This window comes from Theileria orientalis, chromosome 3 (assembly GCF_000740895.1).
Source record: "Theileria orientalis strain Shintoku DNA, chromosome 3, complete genome".
Lineage (NCBI taxonomy): Eukaryota > Apicomplexa > Aconoidasida > Piroplasmida > Theileriidae > Theileria > Theileria orientalis.
Window position 1 is genome coordinate 800456 of NC_025262.1, and position 25771 is coordinate 826226.

The window sequence follows — 25771 nt, forward strand, 5'->3', positions numbered from 1 at the left end:
TTCTTATTTAATTTGAATCAGTTTTGTTTGTATTATATATACAATGTCTACCAATCCAGTTCTCTTATCAACTGTGCTCGACGTAAGTTTTCAAACATATACAGCTTTTAAATCTAGTCAATTTAAACATGAATTGTAGTTTTAATATAATTTGTTTTAGTCATTAATAATTATTGGTGATTAATAATTGCTAAATTGATTCCATTTAATATAAATTATTTGATTTTTGTGAAAAATTAGATTTTTATAAATTTAAATTCGCAATGTGACGCCATGCTTTTAGTTGAAAAAACTCGGGTTCGCAGAAAGCAGTTTTAAATTCGATGTGTTGTCACTAGAAGGTGACCGTTACGTAAGCATAAAGGACCAGGATGGCGAAAATTTGACAGTGGCCATAATAGATATGTACAACGGCAACGCTATCACGCGAAAGCCGATGAAGGCAGAAGCAGCCATCATGAACCCGTCGGATCCAGTAATAGCACTGAGAGCAAAGCTGGATTCAAACTGCTTTGTGCAAGTAAGTTGGTGAATTAAAATTGTGTCCAGGTGTTTAACCTTGAGACGAAAGAGAAGATGGGATACCACCAGTTCGACCAGAAGGTGTCGTACTGGAAGTGGTTGACGAACAAGGAGCTCGTGGTGGTGACGGACAACTACGTGTACCACTGGGAAGTGGGAAGAAGTGACCCGAGGTTGGTGTTCGAAAGGTGCGGCAAACTGCTAGATTCGGGGACGAAGTTGGTGGGATACTCAGCAGACGCGCTGAACAAGTGGTGCCTGATCTTTGGAATATACTCAAACGACCAGGGAGCGACGATCGACGGAGCAATACAACTGTACTCGACGGAGAAGAGGCAGCAGCAGCTGTTCGAAGGGTACGCAGGAACGTTCGGGCAGCTGAGAACGTCGAACGAAACGATGGAGAAGACGAACCTGCTGGTATTCTGCGAACACAAGAAGAACAGCAACAACATTAAGTTGCACCTGATGGACATATACGGAACGAACTCGAGTGGGTCGGAAGGGCAGGAGGCAGCGGCGAAGGCACTGAAGGTTAGCTGCGCGCTTGAGAAAAATAACGACTACCCAAACGACTTCCCGATTGCAATTCATGTTCTTGACTCAAATGGGCTAATCCTGGTGTTGACGAAGAGTGGATTCGCACATTTCTACTACTCGACGACTCTAACATATTTATTCACGTAAGTAACAAATACTAGGGAGTTAGTCTAGGTAATGATAAGCTTGTGTAATTCACGTCGCTGACACGTTGTTAGGGAGAGAGTTAGTGTGTCGCCGTTGTTTGTGAGCTGCAACAAGAAGGTGGACGGGAAGACGGCAGGAGTGCTGGCAGTAAACAGGAACGGAGAGGTGCTGAAGGTGATGGTGGATGAAGACAGGCTTCTGGGGGTCCTGGACCACCTGGAGGACGTGTGCGTGGGCATAGCGACGTGTTACGGCCTGAGAGGGTCTGACAGGCTGCTGCTGCAGTCCTTTGAGACGTTTTTCACCAAGGGACAGTACAAGCAGGCAGCTCAGATAGTGGCGACGCTGAAATCGAATGAGCTTAGGACGCTCGAGACAATACACAGGTTTAAGAATCAGAGTACGCCAACAGGTAGGTCAATAAGGCTAGTTATTGGTAGGATATTTGGTATGATGGTTATCCACGTTAAGTAAGTATAATGGCTATGCACGTTGAGTAACCTTGATTGTTAAGAATATGACACTATGTGATTATATTAAAGTTAGTGGATTAGTGATTATGGAAATGAGACTAATGGAGTGTTTTAGGAAACGCGCTGAGTTACTACTTCTCTGTGATGCTGGAAGCAGGAAAGCTGAACGAAGTGGAAAGTTTGGAGCTGGTGAAACCAGTGCTTCAGCAGAACAGAAAGGAACTGGTGAAAAAGTGGATGGACCAGGATAAGCTGACGGAGTCGGAACAGTTGGGGGATCTCCTGAGTCAAATGGACTACGGGCTGGCATTTAAAGTGTACACGAAAATAAAAGCGCACATGAAGGCGATCATGTGTCTGATAGACTCGAAACAGACGACGAAGATACTGACGTACATAAGTAAGATGCTGGCAAGTGCCGGAGATCAGAGCGGAGTGGAAAGCGGAGTGACGCACGTGGTGAACAGCGTGGGAGACAAGGTGGCGCTGGTGCAGGGGCTGCCGAGCGTGAGCATGTTGGTGGAAAACGTGGCGAATAAGCACCCGGAGGCACTGGTGCCCTTCGTAAATGACCTGCTTAAGGGCCTGAAGAAGGGAGAGCCGCTGTGCGACGTCGTGGAGGTGACGGAGCTTCTGATAAGACTGAATAAGCTGAAGGAACTAAACGAGGTGTTGCTGGACTACCTTAAGTCGAACGCGAAGCAGCACAGTAAGCTGCAGACGAGGCTGCTGGAAGTAAACCTGAAAAATGACCCGAGAGTGGCGGAAACAATACTGCAGCTGGACATACTGACGGAGTTCGACAAGGAGTACATAGCGCGGCTGTGCGAAGAAGTCGGGCTCTACGAGTACGCGCTGCAGTTCTACAGTAACCTGGGAGACCTGAAGAGGCTGATCGTGAAGAGCGTAGGCACGCTGAGCGAGAAGACGCTGAATAACGCGCTCAACGCAATGACAAACGACAACGCACTGGAGGTATTCAAGGAGATGCTGGAGGCGTCAGTGAATATGGAAGTGCTGGTCTCAAGCGCAGTGTCGCTGCACTCGAAGCTGGGAGCACTGAAGCTGTACAGCCTCTTCGAAAGCAACAACTCGAAGGGCGCAGTGCTCTTCAACTACCTGAAGAGACTGCCCTTCATACAAAACAGCAAGTACCAAATGCCGCCGTCGAGCGCGACGACGCCGAGTGCGGCGGCGAGTGCGGCAGCACCATCGCAGCAGCAGCAGAACGTTAACACGGCGGCGGACATTAACGAGTTGATCCTAAAGTACCTGGGACTGTGCATCCTGAACGACGAGGTGATAGAGCTGGAGAGAGTGGTGAGAGAAAATAGCCACTTCGACCTCTTCAGCGCAAAGGAGATGCTGAAGAGCAGCGCCCTGGGAGACCCGAAGCCGCTGATGATCGTGTGCAACAGAATGGGCTGCGTGAGGGAGCTGGTCGAGTACCTGTACAACAGCGACATGGCGAGGCACGTGGAGGTGTTCGTGAGCTCAATCAACCCAGCAAGCGTGTCGGAGGTGGTGGCGACGCTGCTGGACCTGGGCTCGAACGACCAGCTGCTCAACAAAATACTGAGTAACCTGAGAGACACGGCGGGAATGAAGGCGATCATCAAGGTGGCGGAGGAGAGGCACCAGCTGATGATGCTGCAGAGCTTCCTGGAAACGAGGATCAAGGAGGGATACAAGGAGGAGGAGCTGCACACGTGCCTGATGAAAATCTACATCACGAGCGCGCAGAACGCGGAGGAGCACCTGAAGACGAACAAGTTCTACAACCGAGTGCAGGTGGCGAAGTACTGCGAGGACATAGACGTGCAGTTGTCGTACCTGATCTACAACGAGAACGGGATGAACAAGCAGCTGATAGAGCTGTGTCTGAAGCACCAGCTGTACAAACAGCTTAACCAGTACATGCTGAAGGTGTCGAAGCTGGAGCTGTACAAGCTGCTCTACGACGAGCTTATGGAAAAGGGGCAGCCAGAAAAGAGCAAGGCAGGTACTACAGCTGCCGTATCACCGGCAGGGTCAGTGGCAGGAACAACTGGATTAGTAACAGCAGCCGGCGTAGTAGATGGTGTGCCTACGCAGGCAGGTGGTTTGGACCCAGGAGCAGTGGCAGCCGGTGACATGGCAGCACCAGCGGCAGTGACAGTGACAGGATCTGGGCCGATGGCGGCAGGGACACCAGGTTTCGACTCGGACAGGTCTGCGCATGGTCTGCAAAACGATACGGTAAAGCTGGGGCAGGAAAAGGCGGAGTCGAGTCAGTTTACAACAGTCTTCGACGAGCTGCTGGTGATGTGCATAGATAACTGCAACAGCAACGAGATCAGCGTACTCATCAAGTTCTTCCTCTCGCAGGAGATGAACAAGTACCTGATCACGCTGCTGGAGGGACTGCTGCTGAACCAGACGGAGTTCAGCAAAAACAGTAACCTGCAAAACCTGCTGCTGGCGACGACAATAAAGACGAATCCGGCGAAGCTGCAGGAGTACCTGAACAAGTTGAACAACTACGAGGTCAACTCGCTGGCAAAGCTGGCGAACGAGCTGGGACTGTACCACTCGTCGTACCAGCTGTATCGCAAGGTGGACAAGTACCAGGAGGCCTTCAACGAGCTGGTCTTCCTGGAGCAAATGTACAACAAGCCGTCGACGCCGCAAAGTAGCCTCGAGGAGAGGAACAGAGACCTGAAGAGACTTAACAACTTCGAAAACAGAGAAGGAGTGCTGAAGGAGATGCTGGCCTACGCGACGCTCGTGGACAAGAGCGCGATTTGGTTCAAGCTGGGGAAAATATACCTGGACAGGAACATGCTGAACGACGGAGTGGACTGTTACCTGAAGAGCGGAAACTTCACGCACAACGCGCAAATTAAGCAGGCCTGCAAGGAGCAGCCGGAGCTGCTGCTGAGGTGGCTGAGAGAGGCCACGAAGATCAAGCAGGTCCCGGAGCTGGTCAACGACCTGCTGATCATGCTGGCGAAGATGAGCGAGACTTCGGAGTTCCTGGCAGTGCTTAACGCGAACGCGGCCTCGACGGACCTGAACACGGTGGGCAACGAGCTCATGAACCTGGGCCTGTACAAGGAGTCGGTCGACGTCTTCACGAGGACGAACAACTACAACAAGCTCGCGATCTGCTACGTGCAGCTGAGCAGGTACGACGAGGCCTGCGACTCGGCGCTGCGCTCGAGGAACCCGAAGGTGCTGAAGGACACCTTCGACACGGTGCTCTCGTCGAGTCCGAACTACCACAGCATCCAGAAGACAGTGGACCCCGCGCACGCCGCAGCCACTCCGGGTGTAGCGGCTACACCCGGAGTGGCCGGAGTGCTGCAGGCGGCGGGCATGGCTGACCTGCTGAAGCCAGACGGAAGCGACAAGGTCTCGATAAAGGACGAGCAGCGGAAGAAGCTGCTGGGCGTCCTGGCGGGGGAGCTGCTGAACTACCCGGAGTTCCTCACCTCAATCGTGCTCAGCTACGAGGCGCTCGGCTACTTCGACGAGCTGATCGACCTGCTGAGGAGGGCGAACAAGACGGTGGCCACCTCGACGGAGCTGGCGATCGCGCTCGCCAAGTTCCACCCGGAGCTGCTGATGGAGCACCTGCGCAACGTGGCCTTCGAGTCGAACTCGATCAACATATCGAAGACGGCGCGCGAGTGCAGCAACCTGTGGCTGTGGAGGGAGGCGGTCTTCCTGTACACGATCGACGACTCGGACAAGGCGGTGCTGAGCATGATCCTCCACCCGGACTGCTTCGAGCAGGACCTCTTCTTCCGCACGCTCAAGAACGTCAGCAACAACGAGGTGATCTACAAGGCGCTCTACTTCTGCATACAGCAGCACCCGATGCTCGTGCCGAAGCTGCTGCTGAACATGCGCAACAAGTTCGACAACACGCGCCTCATCAAGATCCTGAAGAACAACAACTGCATTCAGCTCGCGCGCGAGTTCCTGGAGCTCTACGCCGACAGGAACTCCGCGCTCATCAACGACACGCTCTACGAGCTCCTGGTCGAGGAGCACAACTCAGGCCTGCTCGAGGAGCACATCGGCAAGTTTCTGAGCTACGACCACGCGAAGCTGTGCGCACTGCTCGAGGACCACCCGCTCGCGAGCATGCGCAACATCGCCGCGAAGATCTACTGCAAGGACCACAACTACGCGAAGGCGGCGCTGATTTACCTCAAGAACGCGAACTTCATCCGCGCCGTCGACTCTGCGCGCCACTCGAAGTCGCCGCAGCTGGTCCACGAGGTGATCTCGACGCTGCTCGCCAGGGACGAGCTGAACCACTTCGTCGTCTGCCTCGTGGTCAACTTCACGCTCGTCGACGTCGCGGAGGTGCTGGAGCTGGTGTGGCTGAACAACGTGTCGCTGGACCTCGTAATGCCCTTCCTGATTCACCTTCAGCGCTTCCTGGCCTTCAAGAAGCCCGCCGCGGCCGCGCAGTACCACCTGACCCACCGCTAGCCGCCGCGTGCGCGCAGCCAGTGTGTACAATAAATTTATTACTAGTTTGTTGATTAAGCGTGTATGATGCGTGCTTGTGATTAGTCTGTGAATAATACGTGTATGCAACTAACAGTGTACACTAATTGTATATAATTAACAGGGTGTGTAAGGTACACACAGTAGTAAATGGGCGATAACCCACGTGTCTCGGGCCTAAAATATTATCTAAAGTGGATCAACAAAGTAAAAAACATTAGTCGAACCCACGGAGCTCGTCTAACTTCAGGTACTCCACGCGCTGGATGTGATGGTAGTAGTGCGGAGCAAACGAGTACAAAAACACCTTGTAAAAATAATCTCTGTAGAGGGCGAGCATGACGGTGCCCAGTAGAACCACCCAGAACCTATAGCTGCTGAAGAGAGTGAATGCGGAACCAGCTGCGTTGCCTGAAAGAATAAGTTATTAGGTTTGGATAGCGCAAAAATGGATTGTAATAAACTGATTAGAACTAAGTGTATTAATCTAAGTAATACGAATGTATTAAACTAAGTAATACGAGTGTATTAAACTGATTAGAACTAAGTGTATTAAACTGAGTAATACGAGTGTATTAAACTGGGTAATACGAGTGTATTAAACTGGGTAATACGAATGTGGCAAACTAACTAAAAGCCTATAGTTACCTGTGAACGGCGGACATGAAGAGAAGGCTATTACCGTTAGCATGAAGAAAAAAATGCTGAGCAGGTGCGACAGGGTAGTAATCCTGGTGAAGTACCAGGTCTCCAGGACCAGCTTGAGCGTGACCACGATGAACACCGCCGAGAGGAGCACGATGCCCATGGTCGGAGCGTCCGCGATCAGGCCGCCGCGGAAGGGCAGGCTGATGCTGTCGGAGAAGCCGAGCGTCATCATCACGAAGATGATCGCAGACTGCATCACCGAGTTCAAAATCCAGCAGCTGAAGTTGACCACGTTGTAGTAGTAGTTCTTCTGGCCCAGCTGGTAGACGTGCGGGTACTTCGAGGACAACTCCTTCGTGTAGTCCTGGTCGATCGCGCCCACGATCATCACCGGCAGGCACGTGAAGACCACGTTGTAGATGGCCACGAAGAGCGAGAAGTAGATCTTCTGGCCCGAGAAGAAGGAGAGGAAGCCGTAGTAGAAGAGCGGAATGACCAGGATCACGTTCTTGTAGAACATGTAGTTCACGCACTTGGCTGACCTGCGGTAGCAGCAGCGGCCGTGGTGCAGCATCAGCGGCGCGAGGAAGCGGAACTGGCCGATGCCGAAGTCCGAGGCGTTGAATGCCTGCGAGCCCTCCTTGCCCTTGATGCCCACGCCCACGTGCGCGATCTGTATCATGTTGCAGTCGTTGCCGCCGTCCCCGATCGCGAGTGTGATCTTCTTCAGCTTCGTCTTCACCAGCGAGACCACTGCGCCCTTGAGGTACGGCGTCATTCTGCAGCAGAGCACCGAGTGCACTCTGTGGACCAGCTTCAGGAATAGCGGCGAGAGCTCGTCAGTCAGGATCTTCTCCATGTTCAGCGAGTCGACTACGAGGCAGCGGTGGCGCGAGGCGTCGTTCTCGCGGTCGATCCTCTCCACGTTGTCCTCCATGAACTTCTTGATGTCCTCGGTTGCCACTGAGGTCGAGTCGAGCATGATGCGGTCCGAGAGCATGTTGATCAGGTTCGTCGCGATTCCGATGTTGATCGACGTGTCCAGGTTGTCGCCCGTCAGCATCCACACGTTGATGCCTGCTGTCAGCATGCTCTCTATGCACTCTGCCACGCCCTCCTGCAGCTTGTCCTCGATGCCCGTCACGCCCTGCAGCTCCAGGTCGCACTCCAGCTTCGCCACGCACTGCGCCAGTTTCTCCTCGCGCCCCTCCAGCGTCACCTTGAGCTTGTTGTACTCCGACAGCCACTTTTTCATCTCCTCAGCCTCCAGCTCCCTCTTTCCGAACATCAGCGTCCTCAGCCCTCCCATTGAGTAGTTTTTCATGTTTTCTACAGTCAGGTTGTCCAGATCGCTAAGGTTCTTCATCTTTTTGAGCATCACGTTGTCTCCGCCCTTGCAGTAGAGCACCAGCCTGTACTTAGACAGGTCCTCGTGCTCCATCTCGTCGCTCACGATCTTACTTCTCCTGTCCTTCGTGCGCACCATCTTGTTGAAGTCTCTCGGCGCCAGCAGCGAGCGTGTTGAGGAGAGGCTTCCGTCCTCCGGCTTCGTGTTAACGAAGTTCTCCTCCAGGTCTCTGTAGTACGCCACGATTGTTGTGCTGCATTTCCTTTTGTAGTCGAAATCTGCCTGCGCCACGATCTTCACCTTGTACACCTGGTCGAACACCTTCAGGATCACGAAGTTCGAGCTCCTCGTGATAAGCTTAAATCCGCAGAAGGCCGCTGCGTTCACAAAGCACAGCTCGTCCGGACTCGAGCAGATGTACGTGTTAACGTCTGCGCTGTCCGGCACTGCCCAGTTGTTTATTGCCAGGTGCATGAAGAACTCCACCAGGTGGTGGTGTCTCGGGTGTGCTGGGTCCCTCAGCTCTATGAAGAGCCCTTCGTCCACCAGGTTAACGTGCGAGTCCTTCAAATAATGCGGGTTTTCTTCGTCCTTCTCCAGCTGTATTCCCTTCTTCGCGTACACGAACCTTATTACGTCCGTGTATCCCTGCCCGTAGCTGTGTCCCAAGAGGCAGAATTTTCTGAACTCCATCTTGTTGCACGTGAGCGTTCCTATGTTAATTTTTGGTAAATGTTACTTATTGTTTGATTGTTATTAGATGTTACTAATTGACAGTGGGTGTGATTAATTGTCACTAAATGTTACTAATTGTTATATTTTTGGCGATCATTACCAGTAGTAGCTGTTACTAATTGCACTATGGGTGTTACATTTATTCATAATGGCAAATAATTATAACAATGACTATGTAATCCCAATTCTAATATCTAGTTAATTGCTACACCACCAAACACTCCTGTATTTTTCAGGCATACCTGTTTTGTCTGAAAATAAGTACTTCACCTGGCCCAGCTCCTCGTTCAGCATCGTGTTCCTCGCCTTAGCGTTCATGTTTAGCTCTTCGCAGTGCATCGAGTTATCCAGCTGTATGAAGAAACCCTGGATCAGCTTCACCATGTTCAGTGTCACGATTGCGCTGATTGGCACAAAGTTCGCCGTGAGTGCGACCCATGAGAAGAATGTTATGAAGAACACTTGCGTCATCGACTTGCCCGTTCTGAACGACAGGTACGCGTACCTTTCGTAATACTTGATCCCGTGCATATACATGTTGTATACTGTTGCGCACAGGCAGAGCGTGAGCTGTATCATGCACACCAGGAACGTCGTCATCATCATCTTCCTCTGTAAATTACTGATTTTGTTCGGCGCCTTCGAAATGTTCCTGTATATCTTCGTGTCGTGTCCCGTGAAGACTACGAAGCCTACTACCCACTGCGTGTTCATCAGCTTACATCCTCTCAGAAGCAGATTCGTCAGACTCACTTGCACTGGACTCATCGTGTCCAGGTTGACTTCAAAGTGCCCGATTGAGCTCTTTCTGCTTATCGCCAACGCCTTCAGGCTCTCTGTTCCGTCCAATGGCGTCGGAAGTTCCGTTTTCGGACTTGCGGTTCTTTTTGAACTCAAACTTATTTGTCGGCTGAATCCTTCCTTCGGCGTTGGCGTCCCAACGTTAGTGTTCGAGCGTGATGCTGATTTAGCCTGCATGCTCAGCAGCCTTTCGTGGAGCGGGTCGCTTGCTTTCGAGCTTGCATCGAGGTTTTCTCCATAGGACTGGGACAGCACTCTGCTTTTGTATGACGATATCAGCGTCATCAGCTCATTGCTCAGCCTTACCGGCGTGATTTTTTCGGAGAAGTAGTACTTCAGGCTCCCGTCGAAACTCATCAGGTTCTTATTCGGCCCCTCGCAGTTGAAGAACCCTAGGAACTTCTGCACCTCTGTTACCACCATGTCAAAGTCGCTTCCCAGGTGATTGTAAACCTCTAAATATAAATTAGTTTGTCTTACAGATCAAATATCTATCTCGATCCATTTATCTAAATCTCTAACCAAATATTGACTCCTTCTTCTTTATGTTTGTTTCACCGTCCAGTGAAGAGGAATCTACAAACGCGTATCCGTTCTCCTCCGATGTTGCCAAAAGCACCATGTCTGCTGGAGCTATATCTTTGTTTTGCAGAAACACTAGCTCTCCTACTTTCAGGTCCTTCCAGTACTTATTTTTCAGAACGTTGTCCTTGATCGCTCCCTTGACGAAGTCGTAACGGTCCATTTCGTCCACGTTAAGCCCTTCGATCGGCTTCACCCCCTCCGTCACGCATGGTAGGTTAACTATTTGCAACAGGTTATTATTCAATTGATTATCCGATAAGTATCTCTGGTAGTCTTCGTACGCATCTTTGAACGCCGAAAACAACAATACGATAATGAAAGGCAGGAGCACAACGGGGTATCCATGTGTTGACGACACCTAGATGTAACTTATATCACTGTATTGTGCTACTTTATGTTTCTATGTTCTATATAATTGCCTATTTGTATGTGTAGGTGTTAAAATTTAACCTGCGGTGTAAGCTGAAGAATAGCAATAATTACAAAGTAGAAATTAGATGGGATTGACAACTGTTCGTATAAATTTTTAAATACGAAGTTATACGGTGTGTATTTAGTGGTTTTTACTCGGTTTGAACACGGAAAGTGTAACTTCCGATTCAAATAGAAACTACGCTCCAATTCATCCCTAATTGATAGATTTGATTAGAATTAATAAACTTACGGTTTTTTGAAGTATTTATTATATATATAATCGTATAATTTATCGAGGAATAACATTTTATTTTAATGACAGCTAATATTTTACACATTTAAAAATTATCAAGAAAAAACTACTATAATAAAAACTTTTAATAAATATTAAAATTTAATATAATGATTTAAACCGGAATTTGATGGTTTTGAATAAAACCTATCTACATTACAAGAAAATATATAGTAAATGTTGTAATATTTTATACTACACATTCCAATCACTATTTTATCAAAACTCGAGTATAATACTAATTTCCAATGTGTAAAATGAAATTTCAACATATAATGAAAAAATATGTACTCACGAATCAAGTGGATCATCAGAAGAAACACTGAGGAAAGGTAAGGGAAGAGAGATGTTAAGCAATATTCATTTAGAATGTTTTCGAAAGTTTAAGAAAAGAAATTAGTTTTTTGAGGATTCTTAATGAATAATAAATGAATAAAGGCCAAAATGTGGAAAAGAAGAAAAGAGCTAGAGGAAGAAAATAATTAAATCAAATGTAAATAGTTCTCACACTAAAAATGTGTTAATAAAGTAGCGAGGTTATATGTGTACGTATTTTAAAATGAATGAGAAGAATAAAATTTTTAGCACAACATTACGAAAAAACAGGAATAATTAAACAAAATCGACTTTTTCAAGGCGGAGATCTTTGTTGATCTAACTATATTAAATGTTCTTATACAAAGAATAAAAGGTGTACAGACCATTTACAAGGTTGCTATGCCCCATCCGTGTATTCGTTGGGTACAGCAACAATAAATAGAAATTTTACACCTTATTTTTATAAAATAAAATATTGTTTAGATTGATTATTGATTAAATACATCAGGAATAAAACGCGAATTTTTGTTTACTCCAGTTGTTACTAAAATATTATGTTTTTATCGTCAAAACTCGAATAACCACTATTATCTGCAAATTTCAAATTTTAATTATTTAATTTATGATAAAATGATTACGAATTCAAATAATGATGTTAAATCGGCAGATGAAGAAACGAAACCAGTGAAAAAAATTTATCTGCCCCCGGGTCGTAGGAATCCGCCTGCTGACTCCTCCTCAAATTACAAGCCCTTTAAGAATTACACGAAGAATAATGGTACGTTTAATTATACTCACACTTGTTTATTAGCTTTTGTGCAAAGGAGGCAATTTTTCTCGTCACAAGACGACCAGAGCGCTTCATACGTAAGGAATGATAAAGCTAGCAGTTTTAGAGATAAAGAAAACAAACCATTTGAATCACGCAATTTTTCGGATAACGCGCGTGATCAAGTAAGTTCTACGAGCCAGAGTTCGACCCATGCTGGCGACACCATGGTTAATAGAACTATTCCTCTCGAATCAAACGAGAGAACGTCATTCAGCAGCCACGAAAAAAGTGTGCACGCGTCGACAGATAGAAATACATCATTCGGAACCTCAAGCAGCGTAGGATCGAGCAGATTCACAAAAGCGTTCGCGTCGCCGAAACCACCGACCTCATGGGCAGTGCGAGGAGACAGACGCTACTACGAAGAGAAGGAAGCGGACATATTTGAGCCTTTGAAGAGCAGAATGAGCACAGGAATAAACTTTAACAGCTACGATAACATCCCAGTGCAGATGACAGGACACCTGAGCAGTAGCATAAAGCCGATAGAAGAGTTCGACAGCGCAGTGCACCCAATGCTGCTGTCAAACATAAAAAAGGTTAACTATAATAAGCCGACGCCGATACAGAGGCACTCGATCTCAGTGATTTTGGAAAACAGAGACCTGATGGCGTGCGCACAGACAGGATCAGGGAAGACAGCAGCGTTCCTGCTGCCAATAGTGACGTGTATGCTGAAAACAGGGCCGCCAAAAGCTCCAGCGTTGAACGCAATGTACTCAAATAAAGTGGCACTGCCAGTGTGTCTAGTGCTGTCGCCGACGAGAGAGTTGGCAGTGCAAATATACGCAGAAGCAAGGAAGTTTAACTTCGGCACAGGAATAAGAACAGTGGTGCTGTACGGAGGCTCCGAGGTGAGAAGACAGCTGATAGAGCTGGAAAGAGGATGCGACATATGCGTGGCGACGCCAGGAAGACTGACAGATCTGGTGGAGAGAAGAAAGGTGCTCTTCTCGTGCATTAAGTACCTGGTGCTCGACGAAGCAGACAGAATGCTGGACATGGGATTCGCGCCGCAAATAAGAGCAATAGTGACACATCCGTCAATGCCAGGCGGTGGCAAGTACGGAGACAACTATCACCAAGGATACACAAGCGGTCAGCTGGGAAGCGGAAGGTACGAGAGCACGAGCGGAAGACAGCAGCTGTCGCAAGGAGAAAAGGAAGAAAAAGCAGGGGAGGAAAGACAAACAGTGATGTTTAGCGCAACCTTCCCGAAGGAAATACAGCAGCTGGCGAAGGAGTTCCTGAACGACTACATATACCTGGCAGTGGGAAGAGTAGGAAGCACAAACGAGTTCATCAAGCAGAGAATGGTCTACGCAGACCAGGACCAGAAGGTTAAGTACCTGATCAAGCTCCTCAAGGAAAACACGAACCTGGGAGGCCTCGTGCTCATCTTCGTGGAGACGAAGAAGAGAGCAGATCTGATCGAAGGCTACCTCCTCAAGGAAAACTTCAAGGCTGTGAACATACACGGAGACCGCAGCCAGGAGGACAGAGAGAAGGCGCTGAGCCTGTTCAAAGCAGGAGTGAGGCCGATCATGGTGGCGACGGACGTGGCAGCCAGAGGACTGGACATCAGCAACATCACGCACGTGATCAACTGCGACCTGCCGACGAACATCGACGACTACGTGCACAGGATCGGAAGGACGGGCAGAGCAGGAAACGTAGGAATCGCCACGAGCCTCGTCAACGAGTCGAACAGGCCGATCCTCAAGGACCTGCTGCTGCTGCTCCAGGAGAGCAACCAGGAGGTGCCGGTCTGGTTCAAGAAGCTGGTGACCACGGTCAGCGCCCCCGGAAACCTGAAGCGCGTCTCCAGCAAGAACAAGTTCAACAACTCGGGCATCAACAAGGACATCAGGGCCGAGAACGAGGTCGCGACGTACAACTACGGCAAGGGGAAGACGTTCCAGGAGTTCGAGGACGACTGGTGGTAGGGGCGGGGACGGAGCGGGTCCCAGATCGAGGCTGCACCCGCGGTGGGACGGAGTCGCGAGTCGCGACGCGGGGAGTGGAAGATTCGCCAGACGCCGCACCCTTTGTGTATATTGTCAATCTGTTTAAAAATACCAAGTACTCGTTACACAGTGTATGGAATCAATCCGTGTTAGTGTAGAGCTAAGAGATGGCTGCGTGTTTAATGAGTATTTATGCAATTAAAGGGTAAAATTGTGTGTTATCAGCGGTTGTTTTTATGTATAACGGGTATTGTAGTTATGTGTAGGTGGATGGTGAGGCGTGGCTGTAGTGGTGTAGAGTGGCAGTGGACCAGGACAAAAAATGCGTCAAAATAATGGAAGAGTTCGAAGAAGAGCGCATAGGAATACATAAATCGGTAAACCTCCACGCGAAGAGGCTGATAACGTCCTACTACTCCATTCTTGAGTCGTGCCAGGTGTGTTGTGAGCAATTATGCGTTTTCAGATCGACATTACTCGGGATTCCATACTAAGGACCCAGGTTGACAACTTCCAGGTCAAGTTGCACAACGACGCTTTCGTAAGTTCCTTGAAAACCAGTGATTCCTTAGCTTCACTCAGCCAGGAGTCTGTACACAATAGCCTCGGATCTGGCTATAAACTGGCTTCTTCACACGCCAAAGTTGCTAGACTACCGCTACGTGGAGGCTCGGAAGAGCGACACTATGAATCTGTACGATTTGAGGGAGAAGATTAGGCAGAACGACGAGCTTCTGGACAGAAGTGTGTAGAGCCACGGGCCTAACAGCCATTTGCGTATTGAAAAAGGGGTTTGTAATAAATAACCATGTAGTCTGTAAACTAAAACTAATATATTACTGAGTCGCTGCTTCATCCGACGTGTGTAGTTTTTGTAACTCCTCGTTCACTTGACACAGCTCATCTTGGAGTACCCTGGCCCCAATCTTATCCTCAGGCTTAAGGTAAAAAATATTCATGTTTCCTAAATAAGATGTGATAATAAAGCAGTCAAAAGATCATAAACAGTAAGACTGTGTAACAGGGCTGTAACCGTGGAATCATGTGAACGCCGAAACTAACCGTCGGAAACGTAGTCCTTTTCCTCGCAGGCATTGAAGCCGTACCTTTCAGACAGCTTTTCAATTTCCCTGTTCACGTTCCTCTCCTTGGGATTCCACACGTATCCGTTTGTGATTGACCAGGAGGATATGCTATTCAGTCTATCATAGAAACGCTCTAAAAGGAAATAATAAACCAAGATTGGTGTAAAAACTAACCGAAATCAGATATGTACTGATGTAGTTTAGTTCGAACGAGTGAGCCGAAGGGCGGGCACATAAAAATGGATCCTTGAATTATGTAGTAAATCTAAAGGAGATTAATTTTAGTTTATTTTATATTGTGAAGTTAATAAATAAATACACCCTGATGTATATCAGTTAGATAGGTGTATTGGTACTATCTAAGGTTTCTGTTGGATTTAAATGGTACCTTTATAGGAGTTGTTTCAACACCGGTTCGTCCCAAGTCCCTTGAGAACAAAGTGATATGAAATATGCTTGACATGACGTAAAACTGCGATCTGCTGGCAGCGTTAGATCCAAACTTCAGAGCTTCTTGGTTTAAGCTGTCCAAATTATTGTACGTCACCTTAAATATTAATCCAACTTGGTAACTAAAACGTACTAAAATGATTCGGTAACTTACTCATCTACTGTTTTCCCTGCCCTTATTGCCTCATTTAGGGCTTTATCGCGATGATTAAGGTAAAATGGGCTTAAATAAAAGTCTAAAGTGTCATATAATCAGTAACGAGTACAAACATTCAAGGGCTGAGTTGTCGCTGTCCAAGGTGTTGAGAGATAAGTACCGTGGATCAATAAACTCGATTTTACACTCATCCTCAAAGTCAAAAATAAAGTCCTTAATATCATCTGAGAAATAATTTGAGGGGAAGAAAGAAAATACCTGGAGAAGGTTCTAATGTGTCGACGGTCATAGTTGAAATATTTTAAAACCAGAATGTGTGTGCTTAAATCATGTGTATTGGTTTAAAATGTTATGCAGATATAATTAAAGGTTATGAATTTTTGATTTGTATCCAAATATATGCAATGATGATGTGAATTCACCCGTTATGTGGTACGATACCAATAGTCTGGCTATAGTCAAGTAATGTTTCAATAAAACCCTTAAATTATTTTGTATATTTGTAAAATAGTTGATTTATTTGTATGAGCGGTTTTGATGCACTATTGTCAGCTGACTCCCAGAACAAACCGGGGTATAGTTCACTTAGAGTCATGTATCGTTTTAAAAGATTGTAAATTATCATATAATAGAGATTCTAAGCTAATCGATTGTATTAATACTAAATCAGGAGAATCTTTTGAAATTTTACCTCAGTATAGATACCATTTGATCGAGGATTCCAATTATCGTTCCAGGTGTACTTACAAGTTCGAAATTGCCTTGATCGCCCAGAAGGACAATTTTGTTAATAACATACAGAAAGATTCATGTGATGATACTGTTTTGGTTGAGGAAGGCAACATAAATACAGATGAAATTTACATTAATTCCATAAAATTATCTGAAGATGATCTATGTAAATTAGGTGGATTTTATAAATCACAAATAAGTCCCAAAAAAATCAACTTAGTCTCTCCAGATGATTTAAAGTGGGCCGAGTACACTCTTAGCTGTCGAGACTGGATAATCTTGGAAGATAATTTGCTATCAATAGATATAGATCTAATTCGATGTGTAAATACTTTGGCATTCAGAATAGGAGTTCGGGTAGATTCTAGATTAAACTACCTGGATCTAAAAATTAGCTCAATTTCATGTGCAAACGAAGTCGAGTTATTAAAAAAAATAAACAATTTAATAATAAAGTGTAGAAATTGCGGATTGGAACTAGAGTCGATATCAAATTTTTATCCATTTTCATTACCCTCGGAGTTATATAGAAACAGCATAGGTTCAATATATTGCGAGGAGTGTCAGGATAATTTAGTAAAGGATAAATCTGGCTGTGACGATTTGCAGGTGTCACGTAAACATAATATGTAAGTCACAATCATTCAATATAAAATTAATTCAAATTTCAGATTGTACATATCAGACGAAGCAATAACAGTAAATTCCCCGTCGAAAGAGTTGGTTAAAAATAAAATACTGCACTATAATCGGAAAAATAAAGAGGAATCGCTAGGAATTAACGGTGTAGAAGGTGGGCACATCAGTTGCTCAAAGTGTAAGATAGCCATAGGATCTAACAATAGCAGTTCAGTGTCGTATATAAAGAGCAGAGTAGCGGCAATAGCAGAAGGTTATGACTTGTTCTGGAGGAACTCTGAATCCGTAGAGATCATAGAAAAAATACAATTTGAGGATAGCCTTAAGTTGACACTAAGATTTAATTCCGAAAGCATAAGTATAATCAAGGTAACCAGAGAGCCGGATACCTTTATATTCGTGCAAAATAACCCAGTTCTGACGAGTAGAATACTGTATAAAATTGAAACAACTGGAGCTGAAAACTCTGACAATCGCAACAAGAGCGTTGATAAAGACGCCGAAAAAAACGCAAATTCACACAGTAACGGTAACACACAACTAAAAGGTAGTAAATACACAAACACAGATTGTACACTATACCCTTCGGGAGAACAATTGGATAAAAGAGTGTATAACCACATTAAAAGCGTAATTCTGATATTTTCACACAGCAGGGAAGACACAGAGTATATTCCGTCACTAATACCACAAATATAAGGAGAGGAAAGGAGGGAGTTTAAAATGAAGCCCGTAATACTAGAGATATGTCAAGGTTTCGAGTCCTCGAACAGAATATATGAAAGCTACAAGAGGGGGCATCAAGATGAATATGAGGACGTAATGAACGGAAAGGTAGAGGGAAGTGTATTAGGCAGTGACCACGCATCAAAATACGAAAGAGAGTACGGGAGCACGGATGAAATTTTCCGGAAAATCAAAAACGTGTTGACAAACCCGGGAGGATTGGTAGCAATACCGACGGAGACAGTGTACGGACTCGCCGGAAACATATACATAGAGGAGTCCCTGAGGAGGATATTTGAAATAAAAAACAGGCCCTTCAACGACCCGCTGATAGTCCACGTGGACTCGTTCACAAGCGCACTCGAGGACCTGTACGACGTAAACGTGTTCGAGGCGTTCCTGATGCTGTACCTGGCTAATAGGTTCACGCCAGGACCACTGACGATTGTGGCAAGATGTAACAGAGGAGTCTCAGGGCTGCTGACGAATAACACGGGGTACCTGGCGACGAGGTGCCCAGACAACGAGATCTGCAGAGCACTGCTGAGGTACCTCAACATACCGCTGGCAGCGCCGAGCGCAAACAAGTTCGGACACATATCGCCGACGTGCGCAGAGCACGTGTACGAAGAGTTCGCACACGAAAAACTACACATACTGGACGGAGGTCAGTGTAAAATAGGAATAGAGTCGACGGTGATAAAAATAACAACAATCGACGAGCCGGAGATCATATGCATCGATAACCGCTACACATTCTCAGGAATTAAGGAACAAGTGGTAAAAAGAGTATACAGAGAATGCAGGAAGGCAGTAGTGGATATGTACGGAGAGTTGAATAAAATAATAGTCAAACACAGAGGAAGGATGACAAGTAAGGACCTGTTTGGAACAAAGGAGAAGACGGAGGCACTGAGCGCACCGGGTTTACACAGACAAGGAGTAAGAAAGAACGGGCTCGGCAAAGAGTATGCGTATACTCCAGAGAAAGGATACGGCAGAGAAGACAGGTTCCGCAGGGAATTTCGGTACCGCAAGGAGCGCACGCACGAAAAGGAGAAGAGGCACGTCAAGGAGCTCATGTACGCGAATGAACTCATCCACGGGAGGCACGACAGGCACATCAAGGAGCGAATGCACGAGAATGAGCGGAGGCACCGCCAGGAATTCGGATGCTCGCCAGAAAATCGGTACAGCATGGAGGAGAGGTACATAAGAGAGAGGATGTACGATCAGGAAAGGCTCTCCCTGCAAGAACTTATATGCGGCACAGAAAGCCGATACCGCCAAAAGCTCACGTACAACAGAGAGTATGACCCCAATAGGTACTGCGGAGTGAGTCAGGAGGGGGGATCGAGCTCCTTTTACAAACGCTCAGCAATGGCAGGCAATAGTGGGTGGCCCATTGCCTCGGTAACGGTTGGCTTCACCCAGGGAGGAGGCTCGACGTGTGTCTACTACGGAGGCTACACCGTTGAATCGATGTTTAACCTGTCGATTAACGGGTCCACTGAAGCCTCCAGAAGAGATTCGACGGCAGGCTCGGGATACACCACGGACTCTGGATCGAAAAAAGAACACACGTACATGCACAAAAGGGCCTTATCACCAGATGATTTCAGGGCAGATGAAGCAGAGGAGCAGTTAGCCTCACCAAGAAGAGCAGTGGTCAGCTGTGTGAACGGAAGAATAGACCTCTTTGACCTCTTGAAGAAGTACCAGAACGTCAAGTTCAAGGTTGAGATACTGAGAAAGGGAGCGGTGACCTACGAGCACCTGCGCTACACACTCTCGGGATTCGAAAACGTAAAAGTGACCGAATATGAACGGAGGCCTGAAAAGAAGTCGGAATCAGAAAAGGCCAGAGAAGAAAAGGTGGTTTCCGAAGTTATGGCTGAGGATAGGATACTTCCAGAGGATCTGTTGGAAGACACGATAGTTTCTGACCATATTTTGGAGGATGTGATAGTCCCTGAAGGTATGGTTGAAGATGTAATAGTGCCGGAACCTGTGTTGGAAGATAGGATAGTTTCTGACCATATTTTGGAGGATGTGATAGTCCCGGAAGTTATGTTGGAAGATGTTATAGCCCCGGAGCGTATGTTGGAGCATAGGATAGCGCCCGAAGGTGTGTTGGACGAAAAGGTGCTTTTTGAAGATGCGTTGGCAGATAAGCTGGTGCCAAAAGCGTTGTTGGAGGACAACGTGGATATATTCGAAAACATAGAAAAGTATAAGCTCCTGGAGAAGGAGCTCGAGGACCTGAGTAACGGAACCCTGACGGTCTCAGGACTGAGGAACATAATATCGACGCTGAAGAGGCTGAGGGCACAGAAGGCAATGAGCAGCATGAGCACGGCAGCAGATGAGTTCTTAAGCGCCCGCGACTACAACGAAGAGGACTACCTCACCGTCAACGACATCGACGACATCATCAGCGTTGACCAGTTCGACTGCAACGACGACGACTACATGAGCGTGGACGAAGCCGACAACAGCATGGTATGCTTCATTGACGACCTCAGCGATGGCCTTCAGAAGGACAACAAAGGCGCTGTTGTCCCTGGCGGTATTGCTGACACTATTGCCAACGGATATGTGGACTGTATTTCCGAAGGAACTGTTAACAGTTGTGCCAACAGCATGTACGGGAGTCCAAATCCCGTTGCTAGTGCTATTTCCGACGGCTCCGTTAATAGTATCTATGGTACCCCTAATGGCATTCCTGATAGTTTCGCTAACGCTATTGTTAACAGGGCAGTGAATATGGCCAGCGGTGGAGCTCTTGGTGGAGACAACGGCACTGCCGTTGGCAGTAGTGCCGGCACCGTTGCAAATGGCGCTACTAACGGCAAGGATGCCTACCAGGGCACTGAGGGTGACCGCACAGGGGATCCTGGTGCAACCAGTGCAGAAAACAGCGTCCGCACCAACGCTTCGAGAATCAACAACAGCTACGTTCGTAGATTGCTGGACCGCGCGCTCGACAACAATGACACCGGTAAGGACAAAGATATCATTATTGATGAAATTAGTGGAAAGAACAGTTTTTGTTTTGATGACCTTGGTAAGGGTGGCGTTGACGGTCATGATAATGAAGACGGTGGCAAACAACAACCTGTTTCAGATGAAGACGATCTGAGGTTCGAGGCGCCAGGCATGGCTCTGACGCACTACGCACCGAACGTGCCGACGTACCTGGTGGTGGTCACCAAGGACAACACCACGCTGAGTGGGAGTAGCGGAGATGAGGACGGGGATGACAGGGCCCGCACGGAGGGCCCAGTGGGAGGAGCGGCCAGCGGCGCTAACAATGGCAGCACGTTGAAGAAGGTAGATTGCAGCAACATAGTCATGATCGACATCGGATACAGGTTCAAGAGGCACTCGGGCGCCTTCAGGGAGTACCTGCCGGTGAATAACGAGCCCACCTCGGTGGCGAAGCAGCTGTACTCGGTCCTGAGGAGGGCGGAGTCGGCGGCTCAGCACGGCGCGGGCGGCCCCTCCGACGTGCAGGCCGTCATAGCGATACACTTCAACGAGCGCAAGACTCAGCTGTACTCGGCCATACACGACAGGATCACCAGGTCCACGTCGGGAAATCCAATATACGCGCAGATAGGCGACCAGGAGCTGGAGTTTTTGGTCAACTAATATATAGACTACAGTACGCAGTACACATGAAAGTGTTGAGTATCAATGGTAGCTATGTGTATAAGTATCAATGGTAGCTATGTGTATAAGTATCAATGGTAGGTATGTGTACTTGCATTAATATGGTACATTATTGAATACAGTTTTGGTGCTATTGAGTGACCTCTGAGACAGGACTGGCGCCTGTGCTGTGCCGTGGTTTCAGGTGCCTTCGGCCATCGATTCCGATATGTGATTCAGCGCGTTGGTAAAATTCTCAGAAATTGAGTTTGTGACCTGAACAAAACTGTGAACAGCTGAAAATAGATAGCAGGATGATAATAGCTGGATTAAGGCTGTAGTATGGGTAGGAACTCACGTATGTGCTTATTTTGCGTTTACCGATCTTGGCGCGAATTAGGCAGACCGGCTCCTCGTCAGAAACGGGATCGGCGGCCTTCTTCCGCTTCCAGGTCCGCGTATTTGGGATATCTGAAGTGAACGGGTTAAAGTGGGCTAAACTAACATCTTTTGTACGTAATCCAGAGCGACTTGCTGGAATCTTTGGAATCCTCGGTGACCATTTTAGTCAGTTCCTGGAGAAACTCTTCACAGTCGAGCAGAACCATTTGTTTTTTACAAAATTAACGATTCATCGTTGGCTTATTTACACAAAAATACTGTAATAAACACTTTGAGCCATGGGGGCGTGGCCACGGGTCGTTTGCTTAAAAGGTCGACACACTTTTCATATATTATGTTTAATCCTAGTCCCGAGAGTGATGTGGTTAAGAAGCTTAAGTCTTCCTTAAAAATCGTTGACGGTGAGGATAAATCTGAGGAGAAACCTCCCACTGAGGATGTGAGCAAGAGAAAGCGGAGGTTCGTTTAAACGCGTGTTCATTCAGTCCCTTTAGGCACGGCGTTGGCTTTAAGGTGGAGGTGCCTGTTAAGAGATCTGTCGAACAGGTGAAGCTAGTATCCAAATTCAAGGGAGTGTCCAGGAAGAAGGCCTCGAAGGGGCTCGCTAAGCCCAGGAGCGAGCCCACGCCCGTTGTCGCCCCTGAGCCAGAGCCTGAGTCGAGGTTAGACCTGATTTTTAAGAGTTTTAAGCGGAAATAGCCCCAATTTCCCCGTTGATGTAAATATTGTATCGCAACTTACGTACGTGTGTATGCGCATAGATCAATGAATTATTCGCTTTGGCACACTCCTTCCCCTGCCTAATCGGAGATTGGCCTGTTTAGACAGGAGGGTGCCTCTGCTGCGTTGCGTTAGGCGGCCGACTCGAGTTTCGAGTGCCAGTACGGGTCCTTGGCCAGCGCCGTCGTCAGGTGGCCAATGTCGACCTGGAACACTATTCCCACGTCGCCCATGTCCTCGTTGATCTCGTCGAAGACCTTCTTCGTCTTCTTCTTTTCGCTGAAGCTGAAGCTCGAGAAGACTGTGGGCTCCAGCGATATTACTCCGTTGTTCAGGATTGAGAGCAGCAGGTGCTTGAACGAGTCCTTGCACACGCAGTTTTCAAGTTCCGGCTTTAGCACTGTTATCATTCCTCTGAACGTGTTGTACACCTTCACTGCTGGTGCGATTGAGATCTGCAGCTCCTTCAGCACCAGTATGATCGCCACGAGCAGGCACTTCATTCCGACTGACACGTACTGCAGTGCGTCCACGATTGACGAGTTAAGCACCATGTTACTGATTCTACTCATATCGGCGACCTAAATTAATTATACGTTAGCGGTTTATCAAGTGAATTACGTGGTAGTGGTTTATAAAATGTATTACGTGGTAGTGGTTTATAAAATGTATTACGTGGTAGTGGTTTATCAAATGTATTAAGTGGTAGAGGTTTACAATGTTACCGTTGGTATACTATATAGCAACCTAGTCAACTATATAGAATAATAAAACAACTATGTAGCTTTTTAATGTGGTTAAATGGTTCGCTTACAGTTATCTTTTTTCCGTTTGCCTCCTTTATGGCGAGCTTACATATCTGCAGTGCTTTTCTCATATCTCCACTGTAGTTCGTGACTCTTCTAGCACATAGCTGTAGTGCCACTCTAAATTATATTGTATGATAATTTAACTTTAAATGGTTATGATTAAGGGTATATGTATGATTAGGGGTAATGGGTATGATTAAGGTTCCTAGTATGATTAAGGGTAATGGGTATGGGTATGGTTAACACTAATGGTAGCTTTAGTAACAACAATACTGCTAATAGCTGCATACATATATGTAACATTACACATGGTCGCTGGTATATCTACATTTACTTACGGGTCTATTGCTGAGTACTTCCCTAGTTTATCCTGAATCACTTGTATTATTTGCTGGTATCTGTATGGTTTGAACACCAAGCTCCCGAACCCTATAAAGTGTGCGTTAATTCTGTGTTAATTATCATTTGGCCAATAGCTCTCTCTTATTCAACTCACCAAGACGAGATTGTATTGAGGATTTCATTTTGTAATTCAAGTCCATGGTGTTGGAAATGATGATTAAGATGAACTTTGACTTTTTTTTACAGGGTAGGTCGAAGAGTGTGAACAACACCTTTTGTGTTTTAGTTACTATATAGTCCGCCTCGTCCAATATTAAGATACTAAAATCATATTAATATTGTTCATGTGTGTATGTGTGTGTGTATTTATGTATATTTACATGTGCCTATATATATATATATGTGTGTGAGAGAGAGTGTGTGTGAGTGTGTGAGAGTATGTGAGACTTTAAGTGCATAACTAAGTACTATCTATCAGCAATCTTACCAGGGCGTTGTATTGTTTGTGAAGTATTCGTCCAGCATTTCGTAGCACTTGTGTGTGTTGGGAGGCTGTTTTCCGAATAACTTGTTATAAAAGACTTGGTACAGCTCGTTCGGCGTCGACAGGTGCACTGCGTTGATTTCTATGAGGTCGAACCAGGGCAATTTGCCCTTAAGCTTCTTGTTGATCAGCTCCCTCGAGACCATCTTTACTGTCTCCGTCTTTCCAGTGCCGGGCACTCCGCTGATGTACAGTATTTGGCCCGTTCCTCCCTGCTTTATGTTTACTTCCATGAACGTTTTGATCTGCTCCGCCTCCTCTTCTCTGCCCAGTATTCTTTCGTTGTTGTTCAACTGCAGGTTTAACTCTGCTGGTATTTCTTCGTCCACTTCATCCCTTTGGAACACCACGGTTGGAAAGTAGATGCTGTGATATTTACTGCTCTCAACCATGATCTACGGTATGTTTAATTTGTTGTGTGCAATGTTAATGTGTACTGCGTAACTGGCCTCTAGTCTATCTGAGCATCTGTTGCATTCCGTAATTACCTGCTCCCAATCTCTCTGAATGTTAAATGGCACTATCGAGTCATTTTCCTGGTAACAGATATAGTTGCAGAATACATTTATCTCCTCATCCCCTCCCGAGTCGATCTCCTTCTGGTAGTCCTCTAGACACGCGTGCACTGTCACCTTCTCGTCGAAAGTCTCAATTTCGACGTCTTCAAACTAAAAATTGGATTATATTGTTGTTTTGATTCAAACTACTAGCTCTATTGTACAACCTTGTTGTATGCTACTACTTCGTTCACGTGTCTAAATCCTGGCCATTTGGATCTGTTTCCATCAGATTCGTCTGTGTTTGGTGGTTTATCTCCCGAGTCAAAGTAAAACGCCACTTCGGCCATCAACTTTCCGTTCGTATCGACGTATATTGCCGATATTTTAGCTGTACCGTTTGTGTTTGTTTCGGTGATAAATACATGATTATTTTAACATAAATTTATCTGTCTTTGTGCTTACCGAGATTCGATTCTCGTGTTTTCTTACTTCTGCTACTCGTTCTTAGGACATCCACTGAATCGTGTACTGAAATTAGTTCATCGTGGATTAAAACAGATCTGTAGAACTTTTTTCCGTTGATTGTCGCGATGACATCGCCATGCGGGTCCCTAACATAACCAGAAACTTCCGTTTCCTCTCCATTTGTGTGTTTTTTGTTTGTTCTAGGCGTGCCGTTTGGCACCTCCTTCGATTTCCTGTCTAAAGGTTGCTTTAACCTATTGTTCTTGTTGGTACTATTCCTCAGTGATGACTTGGAAACCATTATAATCAGTGTATATTGAGAAAATGTTGAGAGATTCCACTATTTAATAAGTGAGTGTGGACTGTCCTAACACGGCTACCAACAACAACTCGTCGTCTCTTATGCCACGCAAGGAGATGT

General features: G+C 46.6%; 9 protein-coding genes across 9 annotated transcripts; 5 read left to right on the plus strand and 4 right to left on the minus strand.

Moving 5' to 3' along the window:
- Positions 1-43: 43 nt before the first annotated feature.
- On the plus strand, positions 44-6167 carry TOT_030000371 (clathrin heavy chain; the record flags this gene model as incomplete). Its single annotated transcript, XM_009693114.1, has 7 exons — positions 44-82; positions 284-520; positions 550-1205; positions 1281-1621; positions 1798-2833; positions 2882-4961; positions 5103-6167. The coding sequence occupies 7 exons, from the start codon at positions 44-46 to the stop codon at positions 6165-6167; spliced, it is 5454 nt and encodes a 1817-aa protein (XP_009691409.1).
- Positions 6168-6402: 235 nt separating this feature from the next.
- On the minus strand, positions 6403-11022 carry TOT_030000372 (P-type ATPase 2; the record flags this gene model as incomplete). Its single annotated transcript, XM_009693115.1, has 7 exons — positions 6403-6596; positions 6834-8894; positions 9138-9895; positions 9968-10172; positions 10240-10660; positions 10753-10930; positions 10967-11022. The coding sequence occupies 7 exons, from the start codon at positions 11020-11022 to the stop codon at positions 6403-6405; spliced, it is 3873 nt and encodes a 1290-aa protein (XP_009691410.1).
- A 549-nt stretch (positions 11023-11571) lies between these two features.
- TOT_030000373 (DEAD-box family RNA helicase) lies at positions 11572-14104 on the plus strand (the record flags this gene model as incomplete). Its single annotated transcript, XM_009693116.1, has 2 exons — positions 11572-11656; positions 11994-14104. 2 exons carry the CDS (start codon positions 11572-11574, stop codon positions 14102-14104), a joined length of 2196 nt encoding a protein of 731 aa, XP_009691411.1.
- Positions 14105-14460: 356 nt separating this feature from the next.
- On the plus strand, positions 14461-14843 carry TOT_030000374 (conserved hypothetical protein; the record flags this gene model as incomplete). Its single annotated transcript, XM_009693117.1, has 2 exons — positions 14461-14562; positions 14592-14843. The coding sequence occupies 2 exons, from the start codon at positions 14461-14463 to the stop codon at positions 14841-14843; spliced, it is 354 nt and encodes a 117-aa protein (XP_009691412.1).
- Positions 14844-14961: 118 nt separating this feature from the next.
- Positions 14962-16106, minus strand: TOT_030000375 (uncharacterized protein; the record flags this gene model as incomplete). Its single annotated transcript, XM_009693118.1, has 7 exons — positions 14962-15089; positions 15188-15343; positions 15385-15475; positions 15599-15782; positions 15815-15896; positions 15931-16041; positions 16076-16106. 7 exons carry the CDS (start codon positions 16104-16106, stop codon positions 14962-14964), a joined length of 783 nt encoding a protein of 260 aa, XP_009691413.1.
- Positions 16107-16341: 235 nt separating this feature from the next.
- TOT_030000376 (uncharacterized protein) lies at positions 16342-21568 on the plus strand (the record flags this gene model as incomplete). The annotated part of the gene is made up of 5 exons (XM_009693119.1): positions 16342-16391; positions 16450-17178; positions 17221-17711; positions 17889-18747; positions 19438-21568. The coding sequence occupies 5 exons, from the start codon at positions 16342-16344 to the stop codon at positions 21566-21568; spliced, it is 4260 nt and encodes a 1419-aa protein (XP_009691414.1).
- Positions 21569-21769: 201 nt separating this feature from the next.
- Positions 21770-22176, minus strand: TOT_030000377 (uncharacterized protein; the record flags this gene model as incomplete). The annotated part of the gene is given in 3 exon segments (XM_009693120.1): positions 21770-21844; positions 21927-22063; positions 22074-22176. The coding sequence occupies 3 exon segments, from the start codon at positions 22174-22176 to the stop codon at positions 21770-21772; spliced, it is 315 nt and encodes a 104-aa protein (XP_009691415.1).
- A 128-nt stretch (positions 22177-22304) lies between these two features.
- Positions 22305-22669, plus strand: TOT_030000378 (hypothetical protein; the record flags this gene model as incomplete). The annotated part of the gene is made up of 2 exons (XM_009693121.1): positions 22305-22429; positions 22465-22669. The coding sequence occupies 2 exons, from the start codon at positions 22305-22307 to the stop codon at positions 22667-22669; spliced, it is 330 nt and encodes a 109-aa protein (XP_009691416.1).
- Positions 22670-22821: 152 nt separating this feature from the next.
- Positions 22822-25651, minus strand: TOT_030000379 (origin recognition complex protein 1; the record flags this gene model as incomplete). The annotated part of the gene is made up of 8 exons (XM_009693122.1): positions 22822-23271; positions 23505-23616; positions 23838-23928; positions 23996-24162; positions 24329-24780; positions 24874-25053; positions 25110-25273; positions 25348-25651. The coding sequence occupies 8 exons, from the start codon at positions 25649-25651 to the stop codon at positions 22822-22824; spliced, it is 1920 nt and encodes a 639-aa protein (XP_009691417.1).
- Positions 25652-25771: the final 120 nt, after the last annotated feature.